Genomic DNA, 25,901 nt, shown 5'->3' with positions numbered 1-25,901 from the left:
TAATTTAAACCGCGCATTTGAGAAGCTTAGAAAAAGGCAAGATTGCGTTTCGACACCTGCGGCGCAGCCTATTACCCAGAAGCCATTTGGCAAGGCCAAACGCAAACCGGCAAACCGGACGAGTCGGCGCCCGAATAAATACAAAGCGGACTGACGACAACTCAGCTTTTATTTGAAACCCGGAACCCAAATTTTCACGCTTTTCTGCGACGTAAGGCGAGAACAACCAAAGTAGGAAAAAAGGCAACGGAAAACGTCGAGCGGAAGAAGCCCGACGAGCGCCGACTCATTTGGCCCCTTTGGCCTTGGCGCCCCTCTCCTTCTCCACCGACTTGATGACGCCCACCGCCACCGTTTGCTTCAGGTCCCTGGCGGCAAAGCGGCCTGGCCGGAGGAGGGCGCGGAGTCACGCCGAGGTCAAAAGGTCGGCGGCGGGCCCGGGAACGGCGGGCGTACCTAGCGGCGGGTAGGCAAAGAAGCTCTCCACGCACATGGGCTTGACCGGCACCAGCCGGACGGTGGCGGCGTCGCCCGACACCAGCAGCCGGGGCCGCTCCTCCAGCTTGCCGCCCGTGCGCCGGTCCAGCCTCTCCTTGAGCTCGGCGAAGCGGCAGGTCACGTGCGCCGTGTGGCAGTCCAGCACCGGCGAGTAGCCCGCCTTGATCCGGCCCGGGTGGTTCAGGATGATCACCTGCAAGGCGGGCACCCGCTCAGGGGGCCGGCGGGAAGGAAGGCCTGCGGGAAAGAGGGCCGGCGCGCCCACCTGCGCCTCGAAGCTGCTGACGTCGGAGGGCGGGTCGTGGCGGGCGTCGCCGGCCACGTCTCCGCGGCGCAGGTTCTTCACCGACACGTTCTTGACGTTGAAGCCCACGTTGTGGCCCGGCAGCGCCGCCTCCAGCCCCCGGTGGTGCATCTCGATGGACTTGACCTCGGCCGTCACCTTGGCCGGCGAGAAGCTCAGCGTCATGCCCGGCTTCAGGACGCCCGTCTCGATCTTGCCCACCGGGACCGTCCCCACGCCTGCCAAACGGGCGCAGCGTCTCGCCAGCGGCCGCGAGGGCGGGCGCCGGCGGGCCGACTCGCCTCCTATCTTGTAGACGTCCTGCAAGGGGAGGCGCAGGGGTTTGTCGAGGGTGCGGGCCGGCGCCCGGATGGAGTCGAGCGCCTCCAGCAGGGTGACCCCGCTCTCGCCGCCGTCCCGGCGCCGCGCTTTCCAGCCTCGGAACCAAGCCATCTGATGGGGAGAGCGGGAGGTGGGGAGGGGGCCGAGATGGGGGGGGGGGGGCGGCCGAACGGCGCGCCACCTTGGGCGCGGGGGCGGCGATGTTCTCGCCCGTCCACCCGGAGACGGGCACGAAGGGCACGGCGGCCGGGTCGTAGCCGATCTTGCGGAGGAAGCCGCCGACGGAGCGCGCCACCTCGGCGAAGCGCCGCTGGCAGTAGGGCGGCTCTGTGGCGTCCATCTTGTTGACGCACACCAGCACGTGCTTGACGCCCAGCGTGTAGGCCAGCAGGGCGTGCTCGCGCGTCTGCCCGCTGCGCGACACGCCCGCCTCGAACTCGCCCTTGGCCGCGGACACCACCAGCAGCGCCGCGTCCGCCTGCGCGTTTACGGAGGTGAGTGCGCTCGGGTGGGCCGGGCCGGGCCGGGCTCGGCTCGGGCCCACCTGCGAGGTTCCCGTGATCATGTTCTTGATGAAGTCGCGGTGTCCCGGCGCGTCGATGACGGTGACGCTCAGGCGGCGCGTGTCCAGCTCGAGCAGCGAGACGTCGATGGTGATGCCGCGCTCGCGCTCCGCCTTCAGCTTGTCCAGCACCCAGGCGAACTTGAACGAGCTCCTGCCCGCCTTCGTCGTCGCAAAAGCGATGGGGGCGGGGCGGGGCGAGGCGAGGCGTTAGCGGCCGGGCCACGCATCCACGCATCCGTATCGGCGGCATACCTGCGCCGCGGCTTTCTCGAACTTGTCCAGCTTCCTCCGGTCCACGCCGCCGCACTTGTAGAGCAGGTGGCCCGCCGTGGTCGACTTGCCGCTGTCCACGTGGCCGATGACCACCAGGTTGACGTGAGGCTTCTCCTTGGCCATGTTCGCTCCGGACGGGCTCCGGAGCGAGCGTCTTATAGGAGGGCCCGGCCCCGCCCCGCCCCGCCCCGCCCCGCCCCGCCCCTCATTGGGCTCACCTGCCTCGCAACTAATTGAGAGCCCCCATCCCGCCTGCTTTTCGTGCGTCTCGCTTTCGTCGATGATCCGGATGCCCGGCGCCGGCGGGCTCGCTCCTTTGTTGTCAATGCTTTCTTTTTCTTTGACGTAACACGACAAATTTGCGAGAATCGGACACGGTGCCGCTCGAGGGGATCGTAGTCCACCGTTAAATTGTGTGTTTTGACTGTCTCGCTCGTGTGCACGTACGTGGTTCCTTTTGACTTGGGCATTTGTTGACATTTGGAAAAAAAAAAACTACAGCCTACTGGCCTTCGCCTGTCTCCATCGAGTACATTTCCTTTAAAGCGCCCGAAGTAGTTGAAAAATACAAACGCCGCATGCATATATTGTAGGCCGCTTGGTCTTGTCTTACTGCGATATTTTACACGCAGCCGGCCAAAAGAAGAAGGCGCTCGGTGAGTTTGCTGGAGCGGCTGTAAAGGGCGCCCCCCCGCGGCCGAAGCGCATTCTACACTCGGACGCGTACGGCGGAAGCGAGCTTCTTCCACTTCCGGGACTCGGCGCCAAGCAAATCCAAACGAAAAAAAGCCTTACTGTAGGCTGTCGGGTGTTTTTGCGGAAAAAAATCACTATAGACTGTCGTTTTTTGCGAAAAAAAAGCCTCACTATAGACTCGTTTGGTTTTTTCTTCGGAAAAAAAGCCTTACTATAGTCTGTCCCTAACACTAAAGACTGTCGTTTTTTGGGGAAAAAAAAGCCTTATTACAGACTGTCATATTAAAAACAATGCCAGTCTGTAGGCGGGGCTGTAGACCATCCAGGCCAAGGACAGTCTGCGTACTTTTCGGGTGAAAAAAAGTTGAAAGAGACATTGTCGTTTGAAGCTTCAATAATATTATATGGGCCCGCCCTGAGGAAACGGCGTAGCCCCGCACTCGGCCGAAGTGGTAGGCGCCCCGCCCCGCCGCGCGCCCGGGACCGCGCTGGCCTTTCCCGAGCGTCAGGTCAGCGGCTCGGAGCGAAGCCGCGGGGGCCCACTCCGGGCTTTGGCGAGGCTTTTCTTCTTCAAGGGAAAACGCCTCAGTAGGCGTGGTGGGGGTACTTTCATTCGACGCCGTTGCCTCCCATCATCATCACGCGGTTCAGCTAGTCAAAAATGTTGAAATAACAAACATTTCAGGCCCGCGGATGCACCCTTTTCAATTTCAGACTGACTTGTGATAAAAGTCAAGTCGCCTTTTTCTTTTGGCAACGTTGAAAAGCTATGTTCAAAGAGTCTTTCATTTTTAGTGTGGGGGGTGATGACATGTTTACTCTTTCCTGGGAGGGGCGCCGCCCCCCAAAAATGATGGAAAAACATGGGAATAGAGTGAGAGAAAGCGCCGAAGCGAACTTGGAAGCGCCTTGCCTCCATCTTGTCTTCCTCGCCTCCATCCAACTCGATCAAGCGGATGTTCCCTCCCGACAAAGCTTATTGTTGTTTTCGTCAAACGAAAACGCCATGTTGCTAGGCGGACTTTAGCTCCTCCCCTCAAGGCGGGTGGCACGGCAAGGGATATTCACTGTGGCGCGTGTACTTGCGGCGTCCTCTAGTGGCACGCGAAAGGATCGACGTTCTTTCCGGTTGCCCCGCCCAAGTCATTGGCTTAGTTTTCGAATTGGCTTTAATACTAAAAAAGAAAACCGCTTTCTACATTCGGCTTTTTTAAGCCAAAAGAAAGGCGGTCCCCCTCCCCATTAAAAAAAAAAAAAAAAAAAAAAACTTGTTATTTTTCAAGGGGGCAAACACATTTTGTTTATGTTTTTTTTTTATATATACATATATAGAGAGACTAAAATTAGTTTTCCAGAAATTCCTCGTCACGCTTTCAAACAAACGTCTTTTTCTCAATTATTTTTTTCTTAAATGTAAAAAAACGAAAAATGAAAAGAATGAAAGCCGGAAAGGCACCTTGCGCCATACACGACTCCGCCACTAGAGGCCGCCCTTTGCCAGCGCTGCCGTTCGCATTCGCGAGCCACTTTGAGACGGAGCCTTCACGCGTCATCGAAACACAAACAACCGAGGGAATCCAGTAGCGAACTAAACGTTGGTGTCGACTTTGGACAGTAAGTGCGTTTTTCATACAGAGGGAGAGAGAGCGAGACAAGAAAAACTAAATATGATTTGAAAAAATAAGCACAATCGGACAATTTGCTTTCAGATAAGGTTGTCCCTTTAAAACACAAAAAAGGAGGGACAAACACTTACTTTGTCGAGGAAATTCTTGTTTTTTTCAGGCAAGTTGAATTTCACGATTTATGTCAACACCAAGAAACAAATTCTCTAGGACAAACAAAAAATAGTAAGCACTTTTTAATATTTGACGGAACGAGTACTGCAGTCGTCCCTCGTTATAATGCGATTCACTTTTCGCGGCTTTGCTGTTTCACAGATTTTTTGGGGGGAGCAGTTTTGGTTTTTAACAGTGTGTGTGTGTGTGTGTGTGTGTATATTCTTACATAGCAAACGAGGTTAATTCAACGTTGACCTGTGGTCCAAATGGTTTCTATTTGACCAAAGGTGCCTTTCCACCTTTCATTCTTTTCATTTTTCGGGCAAAAACAACACCGGCTCTTTGGCTTGTTTTTTTTTTTTTCTCGCAGTTTTTTTCCCCCAGACGAAGGTTGTTGTTTTTTTTTTTTCAACGCATAGCCGACCGTCGAGACACACGTGCAGCTCCACATGTGGAAAGCATCAAGAACGTACAGCGCGCAGCCGCTTTCGTGGCCCGCTTCAGCCGAGGACCTCATCGGCCGCTTGCCCCGGGCGGCGCCCGCCGGTCCGTTGGCTAGCGGGACGCGAGTCGAGGTCGCGGCTTACGTAACGGGGACCCTTTGGCGCCGAAACCTGCTTTTTGGACTCGGCGAGCGCCGCTGGCTGCAGTAAACTCATTGACTTCTTGACTCTCGGTCACTCCTTTCCGGCAGCCGGGGGTCAAGTTAGCGGCACCCGAACGAAAGTGAAGCCTCGTAGCTTGATATCCCAATCCGAAGCTGTGCATTTCTCCGTTGCCGTCTGGGTGTTTTTGCTCTCGGCGTGCGCAGTCGGCCGTCTGAGGAGTGTCCGCGGCAAGCGTATTTATAGTTAGCTCGTATGTCTGGCATGCAGGAAACACGGCTTTTTTTTTTTTGAATGAAAAAAAAAATCCGTGATGCGCTGGGGGCGCGATAGGCGAGGCGCGAAGTAGCGAGGGATCACCGTATTTTGATTTTTTTTTCCCCCTGACGAGGCTCTCCATGCTAAGCGCTCACCCAGCAGAAAAGGAAGAGAAAGGAAGGGAAGGGAAGGGAAGGGAAAGGAAGGAAGGGAAAGGCATGCCGCAACGGCTCTGAATGGGCGTGCGCGTTTGCGCAAGTGGGCTGAAGGTCCTCCAGTGGATGTCACTCCCCCTCCCTCCCTCCCTCCCTCCCTCCCTCCGTTCCTCCCCGCCCCGCCCGCCCGGGTGATGATTCGCGAGGAGGAAGATGCGCGCGCCCAGAGCCGTCGGCCGACCTTCGCCTCCTCCGCTCGGTCCGAGCGACGCGCCGCTGTGACGCCGCTGTGACGCCGCCGCCGCCGCCGGTGCGCCTCGTGGGCTCCGCCGGGTGCTTCGCCCGCCTTCTAGCGGCTTCGCCGGCCCACCCAGCCACCCAGCCCCCGACCTCCCCTCCCCGCCCTCCCCGCGACCGCGGCAGAGCTCGCCCAAGGCCGACAGCGAGGCAGATGCCCGTCGCAGCGCCGCCGGGCCGGCTTGCACTATGGTGGAGTTCCCGTCCCTCAGCCCTTACTGGCCGCTCCTTCGCTTCCTGGTGCCTCTGGCCATCACCAATGTTGCCATCGACCTCGGCGAGCAGGTAACGACGAGGCGCGCGCCGCCCCCCCACCCCCCCCCCCCCCCCCACCCCCATCGGCGGCTTGCTAGCATCGGCCGCTAGTATAATATTATCGACGCTATTTGACGCTGCAAAATGGCAGGCGACGCGCCTCATGCTAGCCTCGCCGCAAAAAAAAAAAAAAAAGAGAGGCTGCCTGCCGGCCCGGCGGGGGCTACAATCTCTACACGCGCGCAGTGTATGTAGGCGGAGGGGACGGGACGAGATGCTGCTGTCAGGGGGGACGTGGGGGAGGAGAGGGCATTTCCTCACCTGCCCCCCCTCCCCACTTAAAAAGCCACTCGAGAGCTTGCAGGGAGCGAGGAAGCTGGGGAGGGATTAAGCTTATGTAATGGCTCTGTTTTTGCCTCCCGCCTTATAAATAGCACAGCCAGGCCCTGTGCAAAAAAAGAAAAAAAAAGGGCAACGGGGAGGGGAGCCAAGCCGCCACTTCCTCATCGCTCTCCGTCGCCAGCTCGGCGAACGCGCTTCCAAAGCAAGCGATCGCAATTTTGCCGTGGCTTGGCAGGCGCTCAACAGGGGCATCGCCACGGTCAAGGAGGACGCGGTGGAGATGCTGGCCAGCTACGGGCTGGCCTACTCCCTCATGAAGTTCTTCACCGGCCCCATGAGCGACTTCAAGAACGTGGGCCTGGTCTTCGTCAACAGCAAGCGCGACCGCCGCACCGCCGTCCTCTGCATGGCGGCCGCCGGCGTCATCGCCTTCGCGCTGCACGCCCTGATAGGTGCCTAGCTCAAAGACGCGCGCCGGCCGGGCCGCCCCGCCGTGGCGAGCCAGGCCACGCCACGCCGCGCCACTCCACTCTCCTGTGTTCTTCCCCCGCCCGCGCAGCCTACACCGACCTGGGCTACTACATCATTAACAAGCTCCACCACGTGGACGAGTCCGTGGGCCGCAAAACCCGAAAGGCCTTCCTCTACCTGGCCGCTTTCCCTCTCCTGGACGCCATGGTGAGCGGCCTTTCCTCCCTGTTTCAACGGCGGCGTCCGACGCCTCGCACAATAGGGCCTACTAGTTTTTAGGGCGGGCCGCTACCAAATCCGGGTATCGGCAGTAGCTTCGGTTTAAGCCGTCGCCGTTGGTTGGCGCCGTCGATATGGAAAGGGCCCCAATCGCCACGCTTCCAACTTTCCGCAGTTAAATGCTTGCGCGCCAATGATGAGACCTTCCCTTTGGCACGCCCGGCCTTTGGCTTTCCACGACCTTTAAAGTCCGCCGGGGAGCCGATCGTCAGGAAGGGATTTCAGCTCGCGTCCCCGATCGCCCGCGAGTGGCAAACTTTGTTATGTAACTGAGGGTCGAGCCGCCAAACGACTTTACCTCGCCGCCGGAGCCACACGCGCGCAAACGGGCTCGTTACCCGGAGGAACGGGATCGGGAGAATCGCGGTTGCGAACGGCTGTGTTTTGTGATTGTTTTTCTGCTCACGCTGTGTTTTAGTTCTTTACGTTTGGCTGTACTCGCGATGAACTTTGCGTACAAAGAACCAAACGAAACGAATCTCGGGCGAAGTTATCAAAAGATGCGCGGAGCTCTCCCGCCACGACCCCGAAAAATACATCTCGGAACCCCCCTGCAGTTTGTCCAGGCAATGAGCCCGTTTGCATGCGTGTTACCGTCCCAGAGAGATTAAGTCCATTTGCAGCTTGAGCTCGATCGACCCGTTGACGGAAACGTCCGGGAACTTCTACCTAGTGCGGGCGGATCGCACAGAGGCAAAGGCGGCGTAAAGGCGGCGTAAGGAAGGCGGCGTAAGGAAGGCGGCGTAAAGAAGGCGGCGTAAGGAAGGCGGCGTAAGGAAGGCGGCGTAAAGAAGGCGGCGTAAAGACGGCGGCGTAAAGACGGCGGCGGGGCGCGGGAACGTTGGGCTGACCCTACTTTTCGCAGGCGTGGATCCACGCCGGGATCCTCCTCAAGCACAAGTACAGCGTGATCGTGGGCTCCGCCTCCATCTCGGACGTGGCGGCGCAGGTACGGAGCCGGCCGGGGCCCCCCGCCGGGAAGGCCGGCGGCGTCAGACCCTCCCTGGCCTTTGCCTTCAGATCGTCTTCGTGGCCATCCTGCTGCACAGCAACCTGGAGTGCGCGGAGCCGCTCCTCATCCCCATCCTCTCGCTCTACATGGGCGCCCTGGTCCGCTTCGGCATCGTGGGCCTGGGCTACTACTGCAACATCCACGACAGCATCCCCGACTCCAGCGGCGCCGACGTCGGGGTGAGTCGGTCGGGGCGAGCCCCCCCCGGGGGTCGGACGCCCGCCTTTCTCTCTTCCCGCTCGCCCCGGCAGGGCGACGCCACCGTGGGGAAGATGCTGAGCTTCTGGTGGCCGCTGGCGCTCATCCTGGCCACGCAGCGCATCAGCCGGCCCATCGTCAACCTCTTCGTGTCCCGGGACCTCAGGGGGACCGCCGAGGCCACCGAGGTGCGCTCCGCCTTTCTCTGCCCGGACCGTCGTAACCGCGATCGCCTCGTCGCCCTGGGCGAAAGCGATCGATCGGGGAGGGGCCGCCGCGGGCGCCGGCTCTCGGTGCGGAGGCCCGTCCGAAGAGCCCCAGGCCACATTTCGATCCCCGGGACGCATCGTTACGTAGAAGGCCTCTTTGTTTTGAAGTATCAAGTCGCCCGGTTATGTGGGTACCCGAGCCGTTCCCAAAAAGCCCGTGGGAAGATCCCGAAAGGTAATGGCGCAGTTTAAAGTATCGACGGCCAAAATCGTGTTATTCATACGGTTGCCTTTGGGCTATTTTGCTCCCTCGGTCGAAAACAAGACAAAAGCTTTTGTGGATTCCGGGTGCGCGCCGACTGGACGGCTGGCGCTTGATGGCGACGGCGGCGGGCGCTGACGCCAACAAAGTCCCTCCGGAGTTTTCTGGCCAGCGCGCGGCCACAAAGCCGTTTTGCCGGAACGGGCCGGAAAGGATTCCCGTCGCCGTAACGGCCTCGGCCACGCTCGCCCCCCCGCCGTCTCATGGAAAGACAATCGACGGAGGCCGCGCTACGGGAAATTGGCCTTGGAGCTTCGCGGCCGCAGAATGCCACCGTGCGCTCAGCCCGAACACTTTTTGGAAGCGTCGGACACATAAATGAACGCCGAGTGTGCTGCTCTTTGGAGCCGGCTCCGCATTTCGTAGCCAAAAGGGAACCTTGATTTCGCAATATGCGCGTTGGGACATTAGGAATCCATTCCGAACGGCGGTAAATGAGAATCGATGGAATCTGTCCTTTTTCGGGCAAACCCTCTGACGGTCGGGATTTTAGAGGCATCGGATGTCTGAACACAAACGGCGGCGCCGCGCGCGCGGACATAAACGAACACGACGGCCCGCCTCCGGGAAATTCCACCCACCGGGCGTACCGCTAGCAAAAAGGCCTCGAATCAAATAGCGGTCGTTAGTTAGAAGGACTGAGCCGGAGCGTCCCGAGGCGCTTTTGTCCTCCCAGGCGGTGGCGGTGCTGACGGCCACGTACCCGGTGGGTCACATGCCCTACGGCTGGTTGACCGAACTGCGAGCCGTGTATCCCGCCTTCGACAAGGTACTGCGCGCGCGCGCGGCGCCGGCAAAGACGCTTCGCGCCAACGACCCCCCTCCCTCCCCAGAACAACCCCAGCAACAGGCTGATCGCCGGCACGCCCGTCACCAAGTCGCATATCAAAAAGTTTACCTTCTGCTGCCTGGCCCTCTCGCTCACGGTAAGATTCTTTCTTGCGCCGGTAAATCGCGACGCTTGGCTCGGCCTCCGACCCCTCGGGGCCATCCCGATCCGAGCGGTGGAACGCCTTCCGGGCTGCGCCCGCGCCCCTTTTGAGAAGCGGGAACCAAGACAAGCCATTTGGAAAAGAAATGCTTTTCAAACCGAGCTGACCTTTCAATGCGCCACCGTTTCGGACTTCAAATGGCACCGGATGACGTTTTGTCAGGCGTAGGCCCGCGCCCAACTGCGAGTTGTAACAGCAGATATTTATGCGGAAAGATGCCGGGTATAAGTGGAAAAAGTTTTTGTCCAAACTGCCTGCCTCCAGCATCATCTTGGCTTCAAAACACATTGAACATACCCGCCCCTTTAGAAATGAGAGCGGCGGCGACGTCCGGATCGTTAGAATGAGGCACCGACACCACAGGAGCGTGCTTGACTGGGCTCAAAGCCTGAGAAAAAAAGAAGCATCTTCTGATCCCAAACTCATTCGTTTTTGCTTACGGTTGTTTCATAAGCGCGAGACGCGCTTTGACTTTTCAAAAGACTCTTTGTGATTATTTTCATGAGGACGCACGGCGCCAAAAGCGGCTCTGACCCGAGCCGAGCAAACAAGGTCAACGCTTGTCATGTGACGCGTGTACAGTACACGGGCGCTCACGTGGCCCGAGGGGTCGGGTTACGCATTTCAAAAAAAAAAAGGAAAGAAAGAAAGAAGGCAGCGCAGGCACAAAAGAGTGCAATTGGCTAAGAAGGTCCAAAACGTCTGACTTGACACATTCCAAAAGCTGCTGGCAGGGTGCGGAAAACAAGCGCGCCCTCCGGCTCCATCACCTTTTTTTTTTCCTTTTTAAAGCTCATGTTTACGCGAGCGCAGCGGTGAGAAAAGCTGCCCCCCCCCCGCCCCCGCCACGAGGTATGCGTGTGTTCGTGCCACAACTCGTTGACGCGAAACGTCCTCTAGGAAACGAAAGGCCGGAAAAAAGCACCCGCGCGAGTCCCTGCCGCCCGCCGGCCCAAAACAAGCGGCGTCACACATGACCTCATGGTTTTCGCCTTCGTTTGTCGGCCGGGAACACCTGCCATCTAGTGGACGGGGAGGGTAACGCACCTCTTTTCGCAGCTTTGCTTCGTGGTCTTTTGGAGCCCTCACGTCTCCGAGAAGATCCTGGTGGACGTCATCGGCGTGGACTACCCTTTCGCCATGCTCTGTGTGGTGCCCCTTCGGATTTTCTCCTTCTTCCCGCTTCCGGGTGAGCGGCGCGTGCAAAAAGTCAAGGCGCCCGCCTTTCGCGAAAAGTGTTGGACCGCATTTAAAAGCGCTGAAACAGATCAGCGAAGCGCGAGTGAAAAGAACGGGCGAGGCGGCGCGAGCGTGCGGCGCGAGCGTGAACTTTTTCAACGGATACTGTGGCGCCGGCGCAGTGACGGTTCGGGCCCACCTGACGGGCTGGCTGATGACGCTGAAGAAGACGTTCGTGCTGGCCCCCAGCTCGGTGCTGCGCATCATCGTCCTCATCACCAGCCTGGTGGCGCTGCCTTACATGGGGTAGGTGCGCTCCGCCCGGCGCCGCCCCGGCCCGGCCCGGCCCGGCCCCGCTGACGGCCGTCGCGGGCGTGCCGCAGGGTTCACGGGGCCACGCTGGGGGTGGGCTCCCTCCTGGCCGGCTTCATCGGCGAGTCCACCATGGTCGCCATCGCGGCCTGCTACGTTTACCGACGGCAGGTGAGCGCCGGCGCCCGCCCCGCCGCTATTTTGCCGAGCCGCGGCCCGGGGACCCCTTTGAACGGAGCGTTCCCCGTCAAGCGCGTTCTTTACGGAGGCCGGCCGATGCGCTCGACTGGCGCTCGTCTATCGCGGGCCAAGCCAAAGAACAAACAATTATACATAAAACGACATTTACGTGACATATTTCCTACCGCCGTGAGAAATCATTACCGTGACGGGCGTGGCCCTTCCTATCACCCGGTACCAAAAGACTAGCTCCCGCTTTCAAAAAGCTTTTCCGAAAGAGTTACGCGGCCCTTGGTATAAACTTTGTGAAAAAAGATGTAACACAACATCAAGGCTTTAAGTATGCGCGATGGGGCAAATTTCCCCAATTTCTAACACCGTCAAACCTTTGCGTTACTCTTTTAAATTGAACGCTAAAATGTACTTTTAAGTTCAGCCTCAAAAACGCGGGCGGCTGGCCGCAAACGGCCCCCGGGCCGTAGTTTGGACACCGGCGTTGAAATAGTTTGCGCTGACATTTTAGGGGGAGCAGATTTTTTCGAATTTGCTGAATCATTTTCATTTGGAATAAGTGGCGTTTTTTTTGGTCCTGCTCCCGCATCGCGGCCAGCCTCACAGCGAGCTGTCCAACGAGCTGGTGGTGGAGGGCGAGGACTCGGCCCCCATGAGCGAGGTGCGCTCGCCGACGGACGGCGCGGAAGAGGGCGGCGACGCGGACCAGGACGGGCGGAGGCGGGAGTGAGCCGGCCGGCTTTTCCTCGACTTTTCTTTGTGTCGTTCCTTCCCGCGGGAAGAAGAGGGAGGAGGGCGGAAGCGGCCCTTCCCATCTCCGCGACGACGCACAGTGTGAACTCAAGCCGCGGCGAGTGTACATAGCGTCGCGGCTTCCCGCTCCAGGAGGAAACGGGCACGCGCCGCGATATCGGACGCGCGCCGGGACTTTTTGCCGCCTCGCGCCATCGTGTTTGACATGAAAAGCGGTGCGGCTTTTCCTATAATAGGACGGAGGCGAGGGGTCGGGAATCCCTCCTCCTCCTCACCGGCATCACGCAAGCACGCGGTCTGACCTGCCTGCTTTTGGCCAATCGTCTTCTTCATGTGCTGTATATAGTGTATAGACGTTCACTTTTGGAAAATAAAAGGCTTTATTGCAAAGTCTTCCGGCGCCCAAAAAACGCGGTTCCGCCCGTCGCCGACAAAGCGGCGCTCGGAACGCAAAGACGAGGAACATAAATGCGGGAGGGGCAGAGGAAAGACACAAAAGGGGGAGGGAGGCAGCCGTGCTGTTTTGCTACTTTTAGTTGGGCGGCCCGGCAGGCCCGCTTGACTGTACTTGTTTGATTTCTAACACGCCTCTCCTGTTGTTGGATATTCGTTTGTTTTTTTTTTTTTAAACGGCGGATGTGGCAAGTTGCAGGGGTCGCACTTAACGCTTTGCCAGCGACAGAGCGAATCCCTCTTCTCGCCGTCGAAGCTCGAACCCGTCGGCGCGCTTGCCAAGTGAGGGGCGGATGGACGCCAAGGCCAAGTGATTCTTGTGCTTTTGTTTATTGATGAGCGAGAGGCCACATTCATTCACTCTTGTGCATTTGGTCGTAAGGCAAGACGGAGGAGCATGCGGGGCTGGGCGGGGCGGGGCGGCGCGCGCACGCACCTCCTCCTCTCCGGCTAGGCAAAAGGCAACACGTTTATATGCACGATACTGACAGGACAACAACGAAAAAAGGACCCCGCGCCCACACCGCGCCGGCACCTGATTTCTTCTTTCGACAGCAGTCCGGATTAAATCGATAAATTAATGAGGTCAAGGCAAAAGAGTCACCGTTCCAGTGTAAGCAAGGGGGGAAAAAACAGAGACGGACCTGAGGTTTTTGGGGGTTTGCATGGGAGGAGAACTTCTCAGCTGGCCACCGCCGCCACTTCCTCCTCACCGTCCATTTCCTCCTCCCGCTCGTCCGGGTCCGCGACGGGGACGTTGTAGTGGCGGTCGTCCTCGGTGACCAAGCTGACGCGGGGCCAGTCGTCTTTGTGCTCCTCGGGGTAGTGGGCCACAAATTCCTCCGTGTCGGCCATGTACAGGCGGTAAACTTGCAGGGTGCAGCGCAAGGCGTCGCCCAGCAGGCACATCTCCACCTGAGACGAAACAAAAACAGAACCGCTGTGCGCGTCTTTTCAGCCCATTCGAATTTATGAGACTAGGAAGCCTACTCGTTTATAAGATACAAATCTTTTCATTGGGATTTGTTCTACGATTTATTTCCACAGCTAAATCACGCATCTGTTTAATCTGCTTACGAGAGACCCTTTAGGTCCTTTTATTTGTCCGTTTTTCCTTGACATTTCCAGTGATTTCGGTAGATGGACTGGACTTTGACTTCTCTAGCGCTTTTCTACCTCGGCTACTCAAAGCGCTTTCCTCTAACTAGTCAGTCGCCGACTGACGACGCAGCATCGGGAGCGACTAGGTGTTCAGCGTCTCGCCGGAGGACACTCGGACGTGGTTTTGACGGTCGGGGATCGAACTCGAACCCTGGGAGACGACCGCTCTATCGCCGCGCCGCCCCGCTTTAGGCGTCGTTTCCAAATCCGCAGGAGTAATAATCTTTATTTTGGGATCATCTTGAGCACCTACGTTTACTTATGGTCATACGAAGTGGTCCCCGCGCGCGACGTTAACGTGCAAACGACGCTAAAGTCAGACGTGACAGCACGCTAGTGAACTAGCGATGCAAGAGGAAGCGTTCAGCGGTTTGTTTACAGCGGCCCAAAGTTGTACGCTCGTGGTCTTTTTTTCATCAAGTAAATTGTTAGCCACGGCTAATGTCACTTTGATGTTTGTTAGCTCTACGCTGTTGGTAGAAAGTGTGGCTGAAACACGCAAGGCCACAGTAAACATCAAGGCAAAGAACTTGTGCTTCTTATTTGAGGACAAGCCGCCCATATCCATAAACGATGAAAACGCATCAATAACTAAGACGGATATATATATTAGAATTAGCAGCTCCAGACGTCGCGGGTTGTTGTATTCATTACGTTACTGTCCGAGCGAGGACCGGTGTCCCGCGTCTCATTATTATGCGCCTTTCGTTTCCCGAATTTTCTTTCTTGACTCGAGACGACATTTTTCAAAGGAACTTTTCCTAACCTGAATCTTTCGTAAGGAGAGACGCTCCTAAGCAGACGTATCACTGTATTTTAGTGCGGCTTACCTGCTCCAGTCCGGCGCTGACGCCCACGCGGCTCAGGTGGTTGGCGAGGAAGGCGCGCGGGCAGCGTGAGGTGTCGCGCGCAAACAGCAGCCAGCAGAAGAGCGGCACGTTGCGGCCGGCGCGCATGGCGGCGTGCAGCCTGGCGGCGCGGTGCAACATGAGCAGTTTGAGCGCCTCCAGCATGGCCGCCTCCTCCTCGCCGCCCCGGAAGGCGCCGTCGCACAGCCGCCGGCGCTCGGCGGCCGACGGGCAGCTCGCCGCCGCGCGCCACTGTTGAAGGGGCGCCAGACGCAACGCGATTAGAAAGGCTGAGGACGGAAGCATGCTTTCAAACCTCCACCGGTAAGAAGCGCACGACCGAGAGCTCGCTCGTGCGAGATGAAAAGCCGGTTGGAATCGCGCGGAAAGCAAACGAGCAATACATGCTGACCGCGTTGTGGCGTTATGAAAAAGGTCATTGGGTCAAATCGTGCAAAAAAGCAACGCCGAAGCAAGTCACGGCAATCGGTGCAAAACGCGCTGACGATTGTTTGATTGGTGTCCCATTTTTGGGCCAGGACCTCAAGGCAGGGACAACCAAAGTAGAACTCCGAGCCGCGGCACGAGGCGTAATACGCGTTTGTACATGATTTGACTTTTCTCAACCAAGGCACTGAGCGCACACCTACGCCGAGGCCTTCTTTAACCAGAGCACTAGCACTTTTTTTTTTCCTTTTTTGCATCACGCTACTCAGTAACTAAGGAAAAGCCGAGAGTGAAGATCGGGCGCTTGTTGGCGGACCTTGTTTCGGAGGACCTCCAGGTAGCTTTGAAGCTGCCGGGTGACGTCCGCTCGCGCTTCCGCCTCGCCGGGAAGCGTCCAGTCCCCCGTAAACTCGGACGGATCCTGCCAAAGCTTCAAGAAAGCACAACTCCTTACTTTTGACTTTCTTCTGTGATGTAATCAGTCCAGTCCAGACATCTACGGTTAGTCGTTAATGAGTCAAAGAATGGGAAAGGATTAAAGGACGGAGTGTGAAAGTTTGACGGCGGGCGGTTAAAGCGCGAAGGTTTGGCTGCGGCTAACTGTAGGCGGAGGGTTACCGCGGCGACGTCGTCGTCCCGAAGCCAGGCGGGCTCCTGAGAAGCCTGAGACAGCACCTGAAACAAGGTGGCCCGCAGGGCACAGTAGTTGTCCCCCCGCACTTGACGCACGGCCGCAAAGTGCCGCGACAGCTCCCGGTAACCCTGCAGGAGGTCAACGGGACATAAGATATGCGGGAGGACGCCACACTCGCACTGCTTTGGTATTCTCGCCGATCAATTTTGAAATAAACTGCAAATATTGAGAGCGAGGACTTCGTTTCCATTTCGCCAGTGTTTAAGAGCCATAACCTTTTCATTGGCTTTTATTCACCCTCAGGCCAATTTTTTTCTGGACAAGCCAAGAATTTCCTACGCGCCCCGCCCCCCGCGTGAATGAATATCGCCAACGCGGAACACGAAGGAAGGAAGCGGCAGTCACCTTTCGAATGAGCGCGCTTTTGGCCGTGTCGCCTCTCCACTCTCGCTGGCTGTAAGACAAAATGTCCACCGGCGGGCCCAAACTGCACCTGGCCTCCACTGTGGAGCGCAACACCCGTGACGTCACGTACGCTCAACAGCATCATCGCGCATAACTCGCGCTTGACGCGGGTCGCGCGCGGTTCTCGGCGCTACGCCCCTGCTGCGCCAATACGCCATTTTTGTTTGCGCACTGCACCTGCAAAAGACAAGGAATTCCCTTCAAACTGTCGGGGGGACTCCTCCTGCCGGGGTTGAAGCGGGACACGATTGATTTTCGACACCTTGGCCTGCCTGTCGCTCGAAGATCCGCGACGGATTTGTTCGAGCGTACCGGGAATTCCCGTCTTGCCCCGTTGCCGCTCGAAGCCTGTCGAGTTTGGACGGGAGCCCGTCGGCAATCGCTCGGGGACTCTTGCGTGCATAGACCGATCCCCGTGAAACTCTGAGGCTTCTCCCATCTTCGTCAAGGCAAAAACCCCACTGATTAAAAACGTTGGCAGCCCGTCGTTTTCCGCGGAACAACATTATACATCCGTGAAGCCACTGGAGGTGGTATGTGACATTTGAAAATACCTTTCAAAACTAGCATCCTCTTTACAAATCTCGTCGAGTAATTGTTACCTACGTAAAGTTTTGAAGGAAATGGGCTGTAAATTCATAGGGAGACATTTATATTCGGTAGGCCACTCAGTTTCATTATCCTAGAAACCCCCACAGCAAACTAGTTTGACCCAAACTCGCCATATACTAGCGAGCATCACTTGAAAACTTTCTTTAGCGTTTAGTGCCGTTTGACGAGAATTCTCGTCCTTCAAAATAGTCATGAAAAAAACAATCCTACAATTCTCGCTTTTACTGGAGGGTAGCTGACACCCTTGACCGGTGCTTATCGAACGTTAAGCCAATGGAGCGCTGCAGCGATAACTGCGACCGCTGGATGGCAGTGTTGCCGAAACATACGATACAGATATTACATTCATACTTGTAAAAAGGAATGGAAATCCGTCTTTCAAACGATGGCGCTCATAGCGCACAATAGTCTGCGGGCCTTCAGGGCCATCTTGCCCTGTGGTAACGCTCGGCGCCGAAAAAGTCAACCGGTGGGTTGACCACTTTATGGCGATCTTTTTTATGCGCGCAAGAGATCGCGATGTAATGCTAGCTAGCTGTTTAAAGTTGTTTTTTTTCCCGCCAACCCAAAATGAATTGCGCTGATAAGGGGGCACTCGGAAGAGAAAAATATTTCAGATGGGAGGAAATAAAGCGGACAAACTCACGTTCGCTGCTCTCTAACGGAGCCGCTTGGTTTCGGTTTTGGTGGCGGGAGAACGGCAGCTCCTCTTCGCCTCGGTACAGATCCTCCTCGCTGGCGAGGGGGAAAAAAAAAAAAAAAAAACACAACAACATGAAGTCTTGAAGATTTTACAAATACGTCCTGTACATAATGCGAAATAGGCCGGTAGCGGCTCGGTGCCAGGTAGGCGGAGTTGCATTGTCTCGTCGCCTTTAAGGCTCATGGGCAGACCGCCGGACTTTTTTGAGGCGTTGTTAAAACCCGGCCGTACGCCCGGGCGTGCGTCGCGAGAAAGGATGACCTTGCGTTGGCTCGCGAGGCTCCGCTCTCAGCCATAATAACATAGTGCGATCGTCAAAGCAAAAGCACATACACGAACGAGACCAAAAGACTCTTTGATTGTTGGCAAAGATCCGTCACCACGTCGACGCGCTTTTCCCCCGAAGAGACTCGAAGCCACACGTGTCGGGCCGGCCGGAGACCTTTGTGTTTTCCTCTCTCTGGAACACCCGATCGAAATGACCAGCTCACCGGCGAGCTGGAAAACGATGGTTTGAAGCGGCATCCAAAACGAGTAGGATACCGGCCCTCAAGGACCGGCATCGCAACAGGCATTATTGGAAAGCCACACGTCGACAATACGTCGTCAAGTCCGTTTGCTTTCTGGCCACGGCCGACATTCGTTTTTTAGTGCGCGCCTCCTTGAAAATAAAGGTCTAGAAGCACACCTGCTCCTCAAACTGCCCCGAGTGGGTCCGTCTTGCGCGACCTCCGTGTCCGCCATCTTTTCCGTCGCCTCGCCCTCCTCCCGCGCGGCCGCGGGACGACCTCGGTCACGGTTTTCTCCGGCGCGCTGCTCCATATTTTGGCTTTGCGGGCTGCAGAGAGCAAACATTTGGAGGCAGGCTAGGCTATAATCAAGCGGTCGAAACAAATCGATCATGGGCCCGGCTCACGGCACGCGCCCGCCTTCTGATGGACACGAAGCGAAGCGAGACAAGACGGGGAGGAAAAGCTTGTCGTTTGACAAGACGTTGAAAGCCTCACACCTGCCGGCCGCGTCGGGCGTCTGGGCGGGGCCGGCCGGCTCAGGGCGTCTCTCCTCGCCGTCCGGCTTGGCTTGCGCGGCCGGCACGGAAGCGGCGCGGCTTGTTTCGTCCCCGGGAGCCGACGCCGCCGAAACGCCGCCGTCCCCTGCGGGGTCCCCGCTCACCGAGCTGCACGCGCACAGAAAGCCAATTAATCCTTCGCGTGCATTACTTTGTCTTGTCAAGCATTGGAATTTTGCTTTGGGCCAAGCAAACTATCACCAGAGCGTTTTTCAAACCGAAAAAAACAAAAAGATTCCAAGGAAAATGAAGCGAGGGACTAAAAGATCCATTTTTAATGTGAAACCATTTGAATCATTATTATTATTATCGGACAGAAAAGCAGGGATGTTTGATAGCACTTTCAGTGTCAGCCTGACGCCAGTACGAGTAAGCTCACTGATACCGACACCACAAATACTTGAGTAAAAATCACGTCGAAGGAGTCGCGCCGTGGCGCCGCTCACCCGTCGGGCTCGCCGGTCTCCTCCTGACAGCGGGCGGCCTCCTCGGAAGACGCTTCCTCCGGGTCGCCCTCCCGGCGGCGCCGGCACACGTCCCGGGCGTCTCCGTCTTTGCCAGGAGACGGCGGCGCTTCTTGCCGACAGCCATCTTGGATCGCAAACCGCGCAGGGGAGGCCGGGCGCCGGTCGCCGTCCCGCCGTCGGAACGACGTTTCTTCTCTGACGGCGTCGTCACGGAGGGCGGCTTGGTGTGAGGCCTGCGCGCCTTCCTTCAATAAGGATCCGTTTTCCCGCGCGATCGTCGGTTGGCTCGCGTCAAATTCGGCAAGGAGCTTTAGGCGCGGGTCGTCCGCGTCCTCCGCCTTCAAGGTGACCGTGTCACTCATCTTCCTGAGTGAGCCCCCCCCCCCCGAAAATAAAGACAGAAAGATAGAAAAGGAGTAGGAAGTTCATTTAGTTCATTTCAGGTTGCCGGCGAAATGCTAATTATGACGTTTTTGGTTGAATGCCAAATTGGCAAGTTGTCTTCAACTTTTCCAACACCTTTTTTGTTACCGCTTGCCTTTTTGAACGGTTTTGACTGTTCCCTGATTTCCAAACTAGGTTAAACGTGTGACGATCACACTTGGGATTCATTTGCCTTGGCGGTCATAGTTGCCCTCCGACAGAAAGTCTAACTGCAGTGTGGCCCGCCACAAAAATGGGTTTGACGTCCTTGACATAAATTTATTATGAGTAGGCATCTGCCCACAAAATTACCGTCGACATAAAGCGTCCTCCTTTGAGATGGGCTTCAATAACTTTTCAAAACCCATTATTTAAACGGTCCCGGCGGCTCAAGTCTCACCTTACGTCATCTTCGTTTTGCGGACCGCACGCGCCGCCCGTCGCCGCCGCCAAGTCGCCCGCGGGCCCGGCAACCTTGGTGTCATCTTTCAGCAAACCGCTTCGCTCCTCCAGACTGCCGCAGGGACTCTTAGGGCGACAGCAGCAGGCCCCCATTGAAGCGCTCCCCTCGGAGACGGGCGCGGGAGCCCGACGCCGTCGCCTCGGGTCCTACCAAGGCGGCTGGACCAGGACGCTCATGTCTGAAACCGTAATGTGACCTGTTATAGGTGCAACAGGACGGCCGCCTCGGCGGGGTGATAAATACCGGGCTGGGCGAGAACACGCAAACGCCACACAGGAAGCGTGGAGTTTGCGCGTTCTCCCCGAGCCCGCGTGGGTTCTCTCCTCCTACGCTCCAAAACATGCGCGGCAGGTGTATCGGACATAGCGGGTGTAATCGGGTGCGTGAATGGTTGTTCGTCTCAGCGTGCCCCGCGATTGGCTGGCAACCGGTCAATGGTGTCCCCCGTCTGAAGCCGGCTGGGATAGGCACCCTCAAGCCTTTTCGGGATAAGGTTAGCTTTCGTTAAAGCGATCCGTCACTGTGTTTTTGACGAAGTGGGGGTTGTGTATCAAAAGTACTTGTGACGTATGTAAGAGATGAGTACTGTACTTGTATAGGCCTGAGAGTCATTTCGAACCTGCCTAGTTTGTGTGCTATTAAATCAGTGGAGAAGATAAATTCTGAATAGTGATTGGTAACGACAAAAAAAAAAAAAAAAAGCATCACAATGGTGCTTGACTTACTCAGGCCTTGTTAAACTCGTGTGTGACCACCGCGAATCTGAGTTACGACAGTCAAACTGTTCAGCGACCCCTTTCCAGCTTGGAAATTTCAAAAGCGAGCTGAAAACTGAGCAGCAAACCTTCGGACCGATTGCTTCGGGCTGCTTTTCGCCGTATGACCCGGAAGTGACGTTTTGCTCCCGAAATAGCGTTTGAATGTTGATTTTTTTGTTTTTGTTTTTTTGTAACTGTAAACTGTTGATCGAATATTTTGATGGTGAGACAGTTCCCGCTAGTAATTCCGAATCAGATGACAAGGATACTTCCACAGCGTACCTAATGTTTTGGACAAGTGAGTGTTCGCTGAGAGCTTCCTGAGGCGGCGGACTACCTGGCGAGGGAGCGGGACGCGTCCGAAGCTGACAGGCGTGCGCCAGCGCCAGCGCCGGCGCCGGCGCGAGCGCGAAACGCGGCGGCCGTCTTGGCTTTCGCCAAGGAAGCGAGCTAGCTAGCTAGCCGGCTAGCACCTTGGCAAAGTTCGGGCGGGCAAGCGCGCCGCCTGGCGCTCGCTCGGAGACTCGACGCGGCCGCTTAGAAACGACAGCGCCGACGCGGGGCTCCGCTACGGCGGCGGCACATTTTCGTTTTCAAACAAATTCGGTCAAATAACAGTAAGAAAAAGGTGGTCGTTCGGAACCTGTGTCGGTGCGAGGGGCAAAGCTCGAGGTAAAGCTGACGTCATCAGGGATGCGCCGAGACTTGCTGCGTTCATAGGCACCTCGGAAATGACAGCGGATCGCGTCTGGCTTGCTAAAACGGGGGTCACCAACGAGGTGCCCGCTCCACTGGGTGGCCCCCGAGGAGCATCCTCGGAGGATGACATGAGTAGCCCGCAGACCACTTAGGCAAATAGTGAAAGAACATTGTGATTTTGTAGGGATTTTACTAACGATTATGCATTACCCACTTCCAAAGAAGTAGCTCTGGCTTCTAAAACATTAGATTGAGCGTGAAAACAATGAAATGACAGAAATTGGGAAAGGCGTCGGCCTGCTTAAAAGATGATTTCCCCAAGAACGAGCTCTTACTCATTACAGTAGTTGAAAACAAGTTTAAAGAACCGCGCACTTTCATTTGACGTTGACTTTATTCTTAATTGGACAGTGAGGATGATTTGAAATATTGAAATGAGCTAGTATTTGTCCAGAAGTGTGTTTCCCTGTCCTTGCATTACATGTGATTGAATTCGATCCAAAACATATTTGTTGTAACATTTTTGATGAACAAATACTTGAATCCAGAATGTTGACAACATGTAACATGATGAATTTTTCAATTTAAGCTCAAATTCAAATGTAGTCAAAGGCCAAAATAAAGCTTCAGCAGTCATTTGAAAATCTTGCACACAAAATCGTGACCATCACTTTCAATACATGCGTTAGTTTGGAATTGGGTCTTCTGAAAATAAAATTCCATTTATCTTCAAGTAAAAACATTCTAAGTACACGTTGACCAAATTTGCACACAAAAAAAGGAAATCTCCATTTTTAGCTAAAAGGCATGTACTAAACCTGTTACAAACGGATGAAAACATGAAGCGGATCCCTCCTTTTAAACGCCGGCCATTATTTCCAGCGAGCCGTTGTCCGTCCCATAGGGGTCGTCGACCTTTGGATGTCAAGCGAGGCCCGCGCGGCGAAGGCCAAAGTGCGCGCCCGAAGCCTACCGAGTCCCACTGTCAGGATACGCAAGCGCTTGCGTATTTTCCAGCTCATCGATGTGCTCGGCCAGCGCCGGAGGCAGGCCCAGCTCCGCCGCCACGTCCCTGCAGCTCCGCAGCAGCTGGCCCAAGCTGGGCCACCGATGAGTGCCGGCGCCGCCCGCATAACGCCGCCACGTTTGACGATGAGAATCTGCGTCCGCGCCGCGGTCGCCCGCCGGCGCCGCCCCGAGAGTCTCCAGGCGCTCGGCGACGTCGTCCGCGTCGGGCTCCTCCATGGCTCTCGTGATTTCAGCCAGGATGGAATCCTCGTGCTGCGAAACGCGCCTCAGGAGATCCGCCACGGAGGCGGGGAATGCCTGACAGCCGCGCTCTACTTGGTACCAGCTGCCGATGGCGCTGGGAGAAAAAAAAACAACAAAAAGTGTCACACAAAAGAAAAGCAGAATAAAAGGATTTTTTGTATATATTTGAACATCAAATCTTTTTGTATATAATATAATGTAAGCGTCGCGCTGGCTATTACCATACGATCCCTCGAAGTCGTCCAGCCGCCCGCGCCTTGGCCGCTCCCTCCCGGAAGCCCTCCTCGAAGCCCACCTCCAGCGCCGCGTCCTCGCCGGCGTCGGCTCCGTCCACGTAGCCGTCCTGACCGCCGATGAGAATTTTTTTTAGGAGGGCTAAATCTACCATGCTGTCATATCAGCAATTACTTCCATGAAAACGGAAGCGGGGTGAACATTTTGGACCGGCAAAACTCATAACCTACTTACAAACGCAGTGCTTAGTGCTTTGTAAATAAAAATACGTTTGAACGTACTTGCAGGCTAAAAGCTAACGCTGAACATTTTGTCCTGAAACGCATGAGCGAGTCGATTTTTTTTTCAAAGCATTTGGCCTTTATTATCCTAAGAAGTGGAAAGTTAACCAGGGCTGTCAAACACATGGCCCGCGAGATGATTTTGTGAAAAGAGAAATAAAGCCGCGCCCTTTTGCGAGCGATGCGGTGTATCGCTGCTCGACGCTAGAATATACCCAATGGGCGTCTAGTCCGCCGCCGGACGTTCGGCTTTGCTGGCTGTAGTATTGCAAACAATCAGTCGCGCATCCCTTTCTAAATTGACTTTACGGCTAGGCCGTTAGCAGGGGGCGCTTTGGTATCTGACGTGACTTCATGACCCGCTCTTTGAGACTTTTCAACTTCCGTCAGCACCTTTTCATTCCGTTTTATTTTCGTTGCACTTCACTGCACTCCTTGTGAATAAGTTGTACGAGCACGAATTTGGATGAGGGTATTTTCCTTAAGCTGGTTATTCGTGGTTCATTGCATCTAGCTATTTGCATCTTGAGTTCTGTGCAAAATTCATTTTTTGGGAACAAATGGGGGAAATGTTCAGAGGGGACCAAAAAGTAAGAAAACTATACAGGGGTTGTTTTGGAGTGGTAAAGCACGATTTTGCTGGTCCGGCTCACTTTCGAATAGATTTCCGTCCATGCGGCCCCTGCGCTAAGATGAGTTTGCCATCAATCAGTAAACGTTGCCTATTAACTCAGCTAACCGTTGAAATGATTACGTCCGCAATGCATAGTTTGGCTTCGGCGTTCCTCCCGTCTCGCACAGGAAACGAACGTCCCGCGCGCGAACGGAAATAAGGCAAGAGCGAGCGAGCGAGCTCGCAGCGCGAGCAGCGCGGCTCGCTATCTGACGCGCACGCACCCTGATTCTTCTCTTCATGTTGAGCGCCCATTCCTTGGCCGAAATGTCCAGTTCGTCCGCGTTGGCGTCAAAAACGTCGTCCGTCCCGTTTGACGCAGCTTTTACCCACGACATCGTTGTCGCCGCGCATCTCGCGAGGCCCGCCGGCGGCGGGCGGACTGCCGCTTCTTCTTCGACGGTCAAGGGGTCAGCTCCGGTTGGGCAACGCCGACACCCGCGGGAAGTGCTGCGCCAACGCAGCCAGTTCGTCGTAAACAACAAACTATTGTCGTAAATGCCTCGAGTTGATTTATCCCGCAGGGGGCGCCACAGCAACGCGCGAAACGCACGTGCATGTGGCAACCGGGCTGGTTGCCATAGAATGAGCTTTGGCTGGTTCAACCAGTCCGAGCTCCATCTAATAAAAAACAAAACGAACCGATTATACTAATGACATTAGTTTTCGTCGTGTCTTCTTTTTGGGTATAAGGAGCTCCTATGGAACTACGAGGGTCATAACATCGTCATATAGGAATATATATGTACTTTCAACCCCTCAAAATGTCCAGTGGCATCCGCCCTACGTCCCCTTTATGAACAAAAAAGTTAAAATGCAATAATAGCATAGTACAGTATATTTATATATATGTGAAATCACAACAAGGAAGGAATATTTATTATGTCCTATTATGTTATTATGTCAGTATTCTGACTTTTGAAGACTTCTGCATTGTCCAGGCTAAGCCAATCATCAAAGGCTTGCAAATATAAGCTAGCGCCAACACAAACATTTCTTCTGCGCCTCGTTCGCCAGTTGACGTTGAAAGGATTCATGCGAAAATCGGGGGGAAATGCATGATGAAACATAACCCTATTTCCAAAAGATTAGAGATTCAAGAGATTTATTGTCAGATGCATAGTATGGAGAATATTTCCAATTTTAAACGGCAAGTAAATGACATGGGCTAAATTTGACACCTACGACACCCGTTTGCTAGCATTTGGAAGGGACGCCATATTAAAAGTGCTGGCCAATCTATGCAATATTTGAGCCTCCTGGTGTTTTTTTTGTTTTTTTCGTATCACACATCCAAAACGGGCTCATTATGCGATGCTCTTGTGCGCCGCTAGAGGGAGCCCGCGCGGCACCACCCACCGCTGGCACCGGTGGCACTCAAAGCGCAGACGCAATCGCGAAGGGCCTCCTTCCAAATGGCTGCTCAAAGGACCATCGACCCCCTTCCTTTTTTTTCTGCCACTACCGCATTTCCCCCCAATTTCCCAGCGTGTTGGTTTTGGCCGCCTAATGGCGTGTCATTTCGCCCCAGAATTAATCCTCAGAATCAAAACAGATTTTCCGGGGAGCAATCTTCCATCAAGTATTGATTTTTTTTTTTTTTTACTCGCGCCGGCCGAGCCTGTAGTCCCTAATTTAAGATGACAGGCCGGCAGCACAATGGAGCCAGCCGAGCACCTTGGGAGCTCTTCTTCCTCCTCTTGACGAATAGATTGCGATCTTACGCGTCGCTTCTTTCTTTTTAATGTCGGGGCCCAAGCAGGTGCCGCCATCAGCCACCATTAGGGGGGACCAATTCAGGCCCCCCCTACCTCGGTCATCTTCCAGAGGGGTGTCATCAAGCCGCTGACGGCAACAACAGGATGCTGCGCCCGGACACTTCACTTTTCACAAAGCCGCGTTGAAATCAATATTTCTGCTCGCGCCGTGTGTTTCTTAACTCCTTCAATCCCGAATGCTATTTTTTAGGT

The 25,901-nt window shown here is 55.6% G+C and overlaps 4 protein-coding genes across 22 annotated transcripts; 1 reads left to right on the top strand and 3 right to left on the bottom strand.

The window, feature by feature from the left end:
- Window positions 1-151: 151 nt before the first annotated feature.
- Window positions 152-3,887, bottom strand: LOC148408194 (elongation factor 1-alpha-like). Of its 7 annotated transcripts, XM_088401685.1 has the most exons (7): window positions 1,941-3,883; window positions 1,668-1,847; window positions 1,305-1,601; window positions 1,084-1,234; window positions 764-1,020; window positions 457-691; window positions 152-384 (listed from the first exon to the last, which is right to left on the bottom strand). In XM_088401685.1, the coding sequence occupies exons 1-7, from the start codon at window positions 2,439-2,441 to the stop codon at window positions 287-289; spliced, it is 1,719 nt and encodes a 572-aa protein (XP_088257811.1). In that variant the 5' UTR covers window positions 2,442-3,883; the 3' UTR covers window positions 152-286. The 7 variants fall into 7 exon arrangements, with proteins under 7 accessions (XP_088257811.1, XP_088257809.1, XP_088257810.1 ...); XM_088401683.1 differs by having other exon boundaries at window positions 1,305-1,847; window positions 1,941-3,885; XM_088401684.1 differs by having other exon boundaries at window positions 764-1,234; window positions 1,941-3,884.
- Window positions 3,888-5,635: 1,748 nt separating this feature from the next.
- On the top strand, window positions 5,636-12,659 carry LOC148408193 (progressive ankylosis protein homolog). Of its 3 annotated transcripts, XM_088441926.1 has the most exons (12): window positions 5,637-6,038; window positions 6,586-6,802; window positions 6,910-7,028; window positions 7,966-8,049; window positions 8,121-8,291; window positions 8,364-8,498; window positions 9,518-9,610; window positions 9,675-9,767; window positions 10,893-11,022; window positions 11,195-11,318; window positions 11,396-11,495; window positions 12,115-12,659. In XM_088441926.1, the coding sequence occupies exons 1-12, from the start codon at window positions 5,943-5,945 to the stop codon at window positions 12,244-12,246; spliced, it is 1,494 nt and encodes a 497-aa protein (XP_088298052.1). In that variant the 5' UTR covers window positions 5,637-5,942; the 3' UTR covers window positions 12,247-12,659. The 3 variants fall into 3 exon arrangements, with proteins under 3 accessions (XP_088298051.1, XP_088298053.1, XP_088298052.1); XM_088441925.1 differs by having other exon boundaries at window positions 5,636-6,038; window positions 8,121-8,498; XM_088441927.1 differs by lacking the exons at window positions 11,396-11,495; window positions 12,115-12,659 and having other exon boundaries at window positions 5,636-6,038; window positions 11,195-11,322.
- Window positions 12,660-13,029: 370 nt separating this feature from the next.
- LOC148408192 (ubiquitin thioesterase otulin-like) lies at window positions 13,030-21,478 on the bottom strand. Of its 11 annotated transcripts, XM_088441922.1 has the most exons (13): window positions 21,110-21,467; window positions 19,952-20,192; window positions 19,108-19,494; window positions 18,602-18,769; window positions 18,281-18,430; window positions 17,536-17,624; window positions 16,590-16,716; window positions 16,455-16,500; window positions 16,218-16,315; window positions 15,797-15,940; window positions 15,495-15,608; window positions 14,714-14,983; window positions 13,493-13,637 (listed from the first exon to the last, which is right to left on the bottom strand). In XM_088441922.1, exons 2-12 carry the CDS (start codon window positions 20,104-20,106, stop codon window positions 14,746-14,748), a joined length of 1,716 nt encoding a protein of 571 aa, XP_088298048.1. In that variant the 5' UTR covers window positions 20,107-20,192; window positions 21,110-21,467; the 3' UTR covers window positions 13,493-13,637; window positions 14,714-14,745. The 11 variants fall into 11 exon arrangements, with proteins under 11 accessions (XP_088298042.1, XP_088298040.1, XP_088298041.1 ...); XM_088441916.1 differs by lacking the exon at window positions 16,455-16,500 and having other exon boundaries at window positions 13,030-13,637; window positions 16,540-16,716; window positions 21,416-21,478; XM_088441914.1 differs by lacking the exon at window positions 16,455-16,500 and having other exon boundaries at window positions 13,030-13,637; window positions 16,540-16,716; window positions 20,740-21,466.
- A 368-nt stretch (window positions 21,479-21,846) lies between these two features.
- On the bottom strand, window positions 21,847-24,386 carry otulina (OTU deubiquitinase with linear linkage specificity a). Its single transcript, XM_088441928.1, has 3 exons — window positions 24,156-24,386; window positions 22,965-23,086; window positions 21,847-22,837 (listed from the first exon to the last, which is right to left on the bottom strand). Exons 1-3 carry the CDS (start codon window positions 24,267-24,269, stop codon window positions 22,441-22,443), a joined length of 633 nt encoding a protein of 210 aa, XP_088298054.1. The 5' UTR covers window positions 24,270-24,386; the 3' UTR covers window positions 21,847-22,440.
- Between the last annotated feature and the right edge of the window lie 1,515 nt (window positions 24,387-25,901).

This window comes from Hippichthys cyanospilos, chromosome 19, assembly GCF_059441005.1.
Source record: "Hippichthys cyanospilos isolate Australia breed blue-spotted pipefish chromosome 19, RoL_Hcya_1.0, whole genome shotgun sequence".
Taxonomy (NCBI): domain Eukaryota; kingdom Metazoa; phylum Chordata; class Actinopteri; order Syngnathiformes; family Syngnathidae; genus Hippichthys; species Hippichthys cyanospilos.
The sequence above is the reverse complement of the archived record's forward strand: the minus strand, read 5'-3'. Positions and strand labels throughout refer to the sequence as shown.

What these genes read in the sequence shown, in the direction of transcription:
- LOC148408194 (XM_088401679.1), bottom strand. Translation starts at nt 2,441, where the DNA reads ATGTCAACAAATGCCCAAGTCAAAAGGAACCACGTACGTGCACACGAG. An exon ending in TCGAGAAAGCCGCGGCGCAG is followed by an intron (nt 1,848 to 1,940) that starts GTATGCCGCCGA and finishes GCGACGACGAAG; the next exon opens with GCGGGCAGGAGCTCGTTCAA. An exon ending in CTTTGCCTACCCGCCGCTAG is followed by an intron (nt 385 to 456) that starts GTACGCCCGCCG and finishes TCCTCCGGCCAG; the next exon opens with GCCGCTTTGCCGCCAGGGAC.
- LOC148408193 (XM_088441925.1), top strand. Translation starts at nt 5,943, where the DNA reads ATGGTGGAGTTCCCGTCCCTCAGCCCTTACTGGCCGCTCCTTCGCTTC. An exon ending in TGTATCCCGCCTTCGACAAG is followed by an intron (nt 9,611 to 9,674) that starts GTACTGCGCGCG and finishes CTCCCTCCCCAG; the next exon opens with AACAACCCCAGCAACAGGCT. An exon ending in GTGGCGCTGCCTTACATGGG is followed by an intron (nt 11,319 to 11,395) that starts GTAGGTGCGCTC and finishes GGCGTGCCGCAG; the next exon opens with GGTTCACGGGGCCACGCTGG.
- LOC148408192 (XM_088441916.1), bottom strand. Translation starts at nt 20,106, where the DNA reads ATGGGGGCCTGCTGCTGTCGCCCTAAGAGTCCCTGCGGCAGTCTGGAG. An exon ending in ACGCCCGACGCGGCCGGCAG is followed by an intron (nt 18,431 to 18,601) that starts GTGTGAGGCTTT and finishes TGCTCTCTGCAG; the next exon opens with CCCGCAAAGCCAAAATATGG. An exon ending in TGGAGGTCCTCCGAAACAAG is followed by an intron (nt 14,984 to 15,494) that starts GTCCGCCAACAA and finishes CCCCTTCAACAG; the next exon opens with TGGCGCGCGGCGGCGAGCTG.
- otulina (XM_088441928.1), bottom strand. Translation starts at nt 24,269, where the DNA reads ATGTCGTGGGTAAAAGCTGCGTCAAACGGGACGGACGACGTTTTTGAC. An exon ending in ACATGAAGAGAAGAATCAGG is followed by an intron (nt 23,087 to 24,155) that starts GTGCGTGCGCGT and finishes ATCGGCGGTCAG; the next exon opens with GACGGCTACGTGGACGGAGC. An exon ending in CGACTTCGAGGGATCGTATG is followed by an intron (nt 22,838 to 22,964) that starts GTAATAGCCAGC and finishes TTTTTCTCCCAG; the next exon opens with CGCCATCGGCAGCTGGTACC.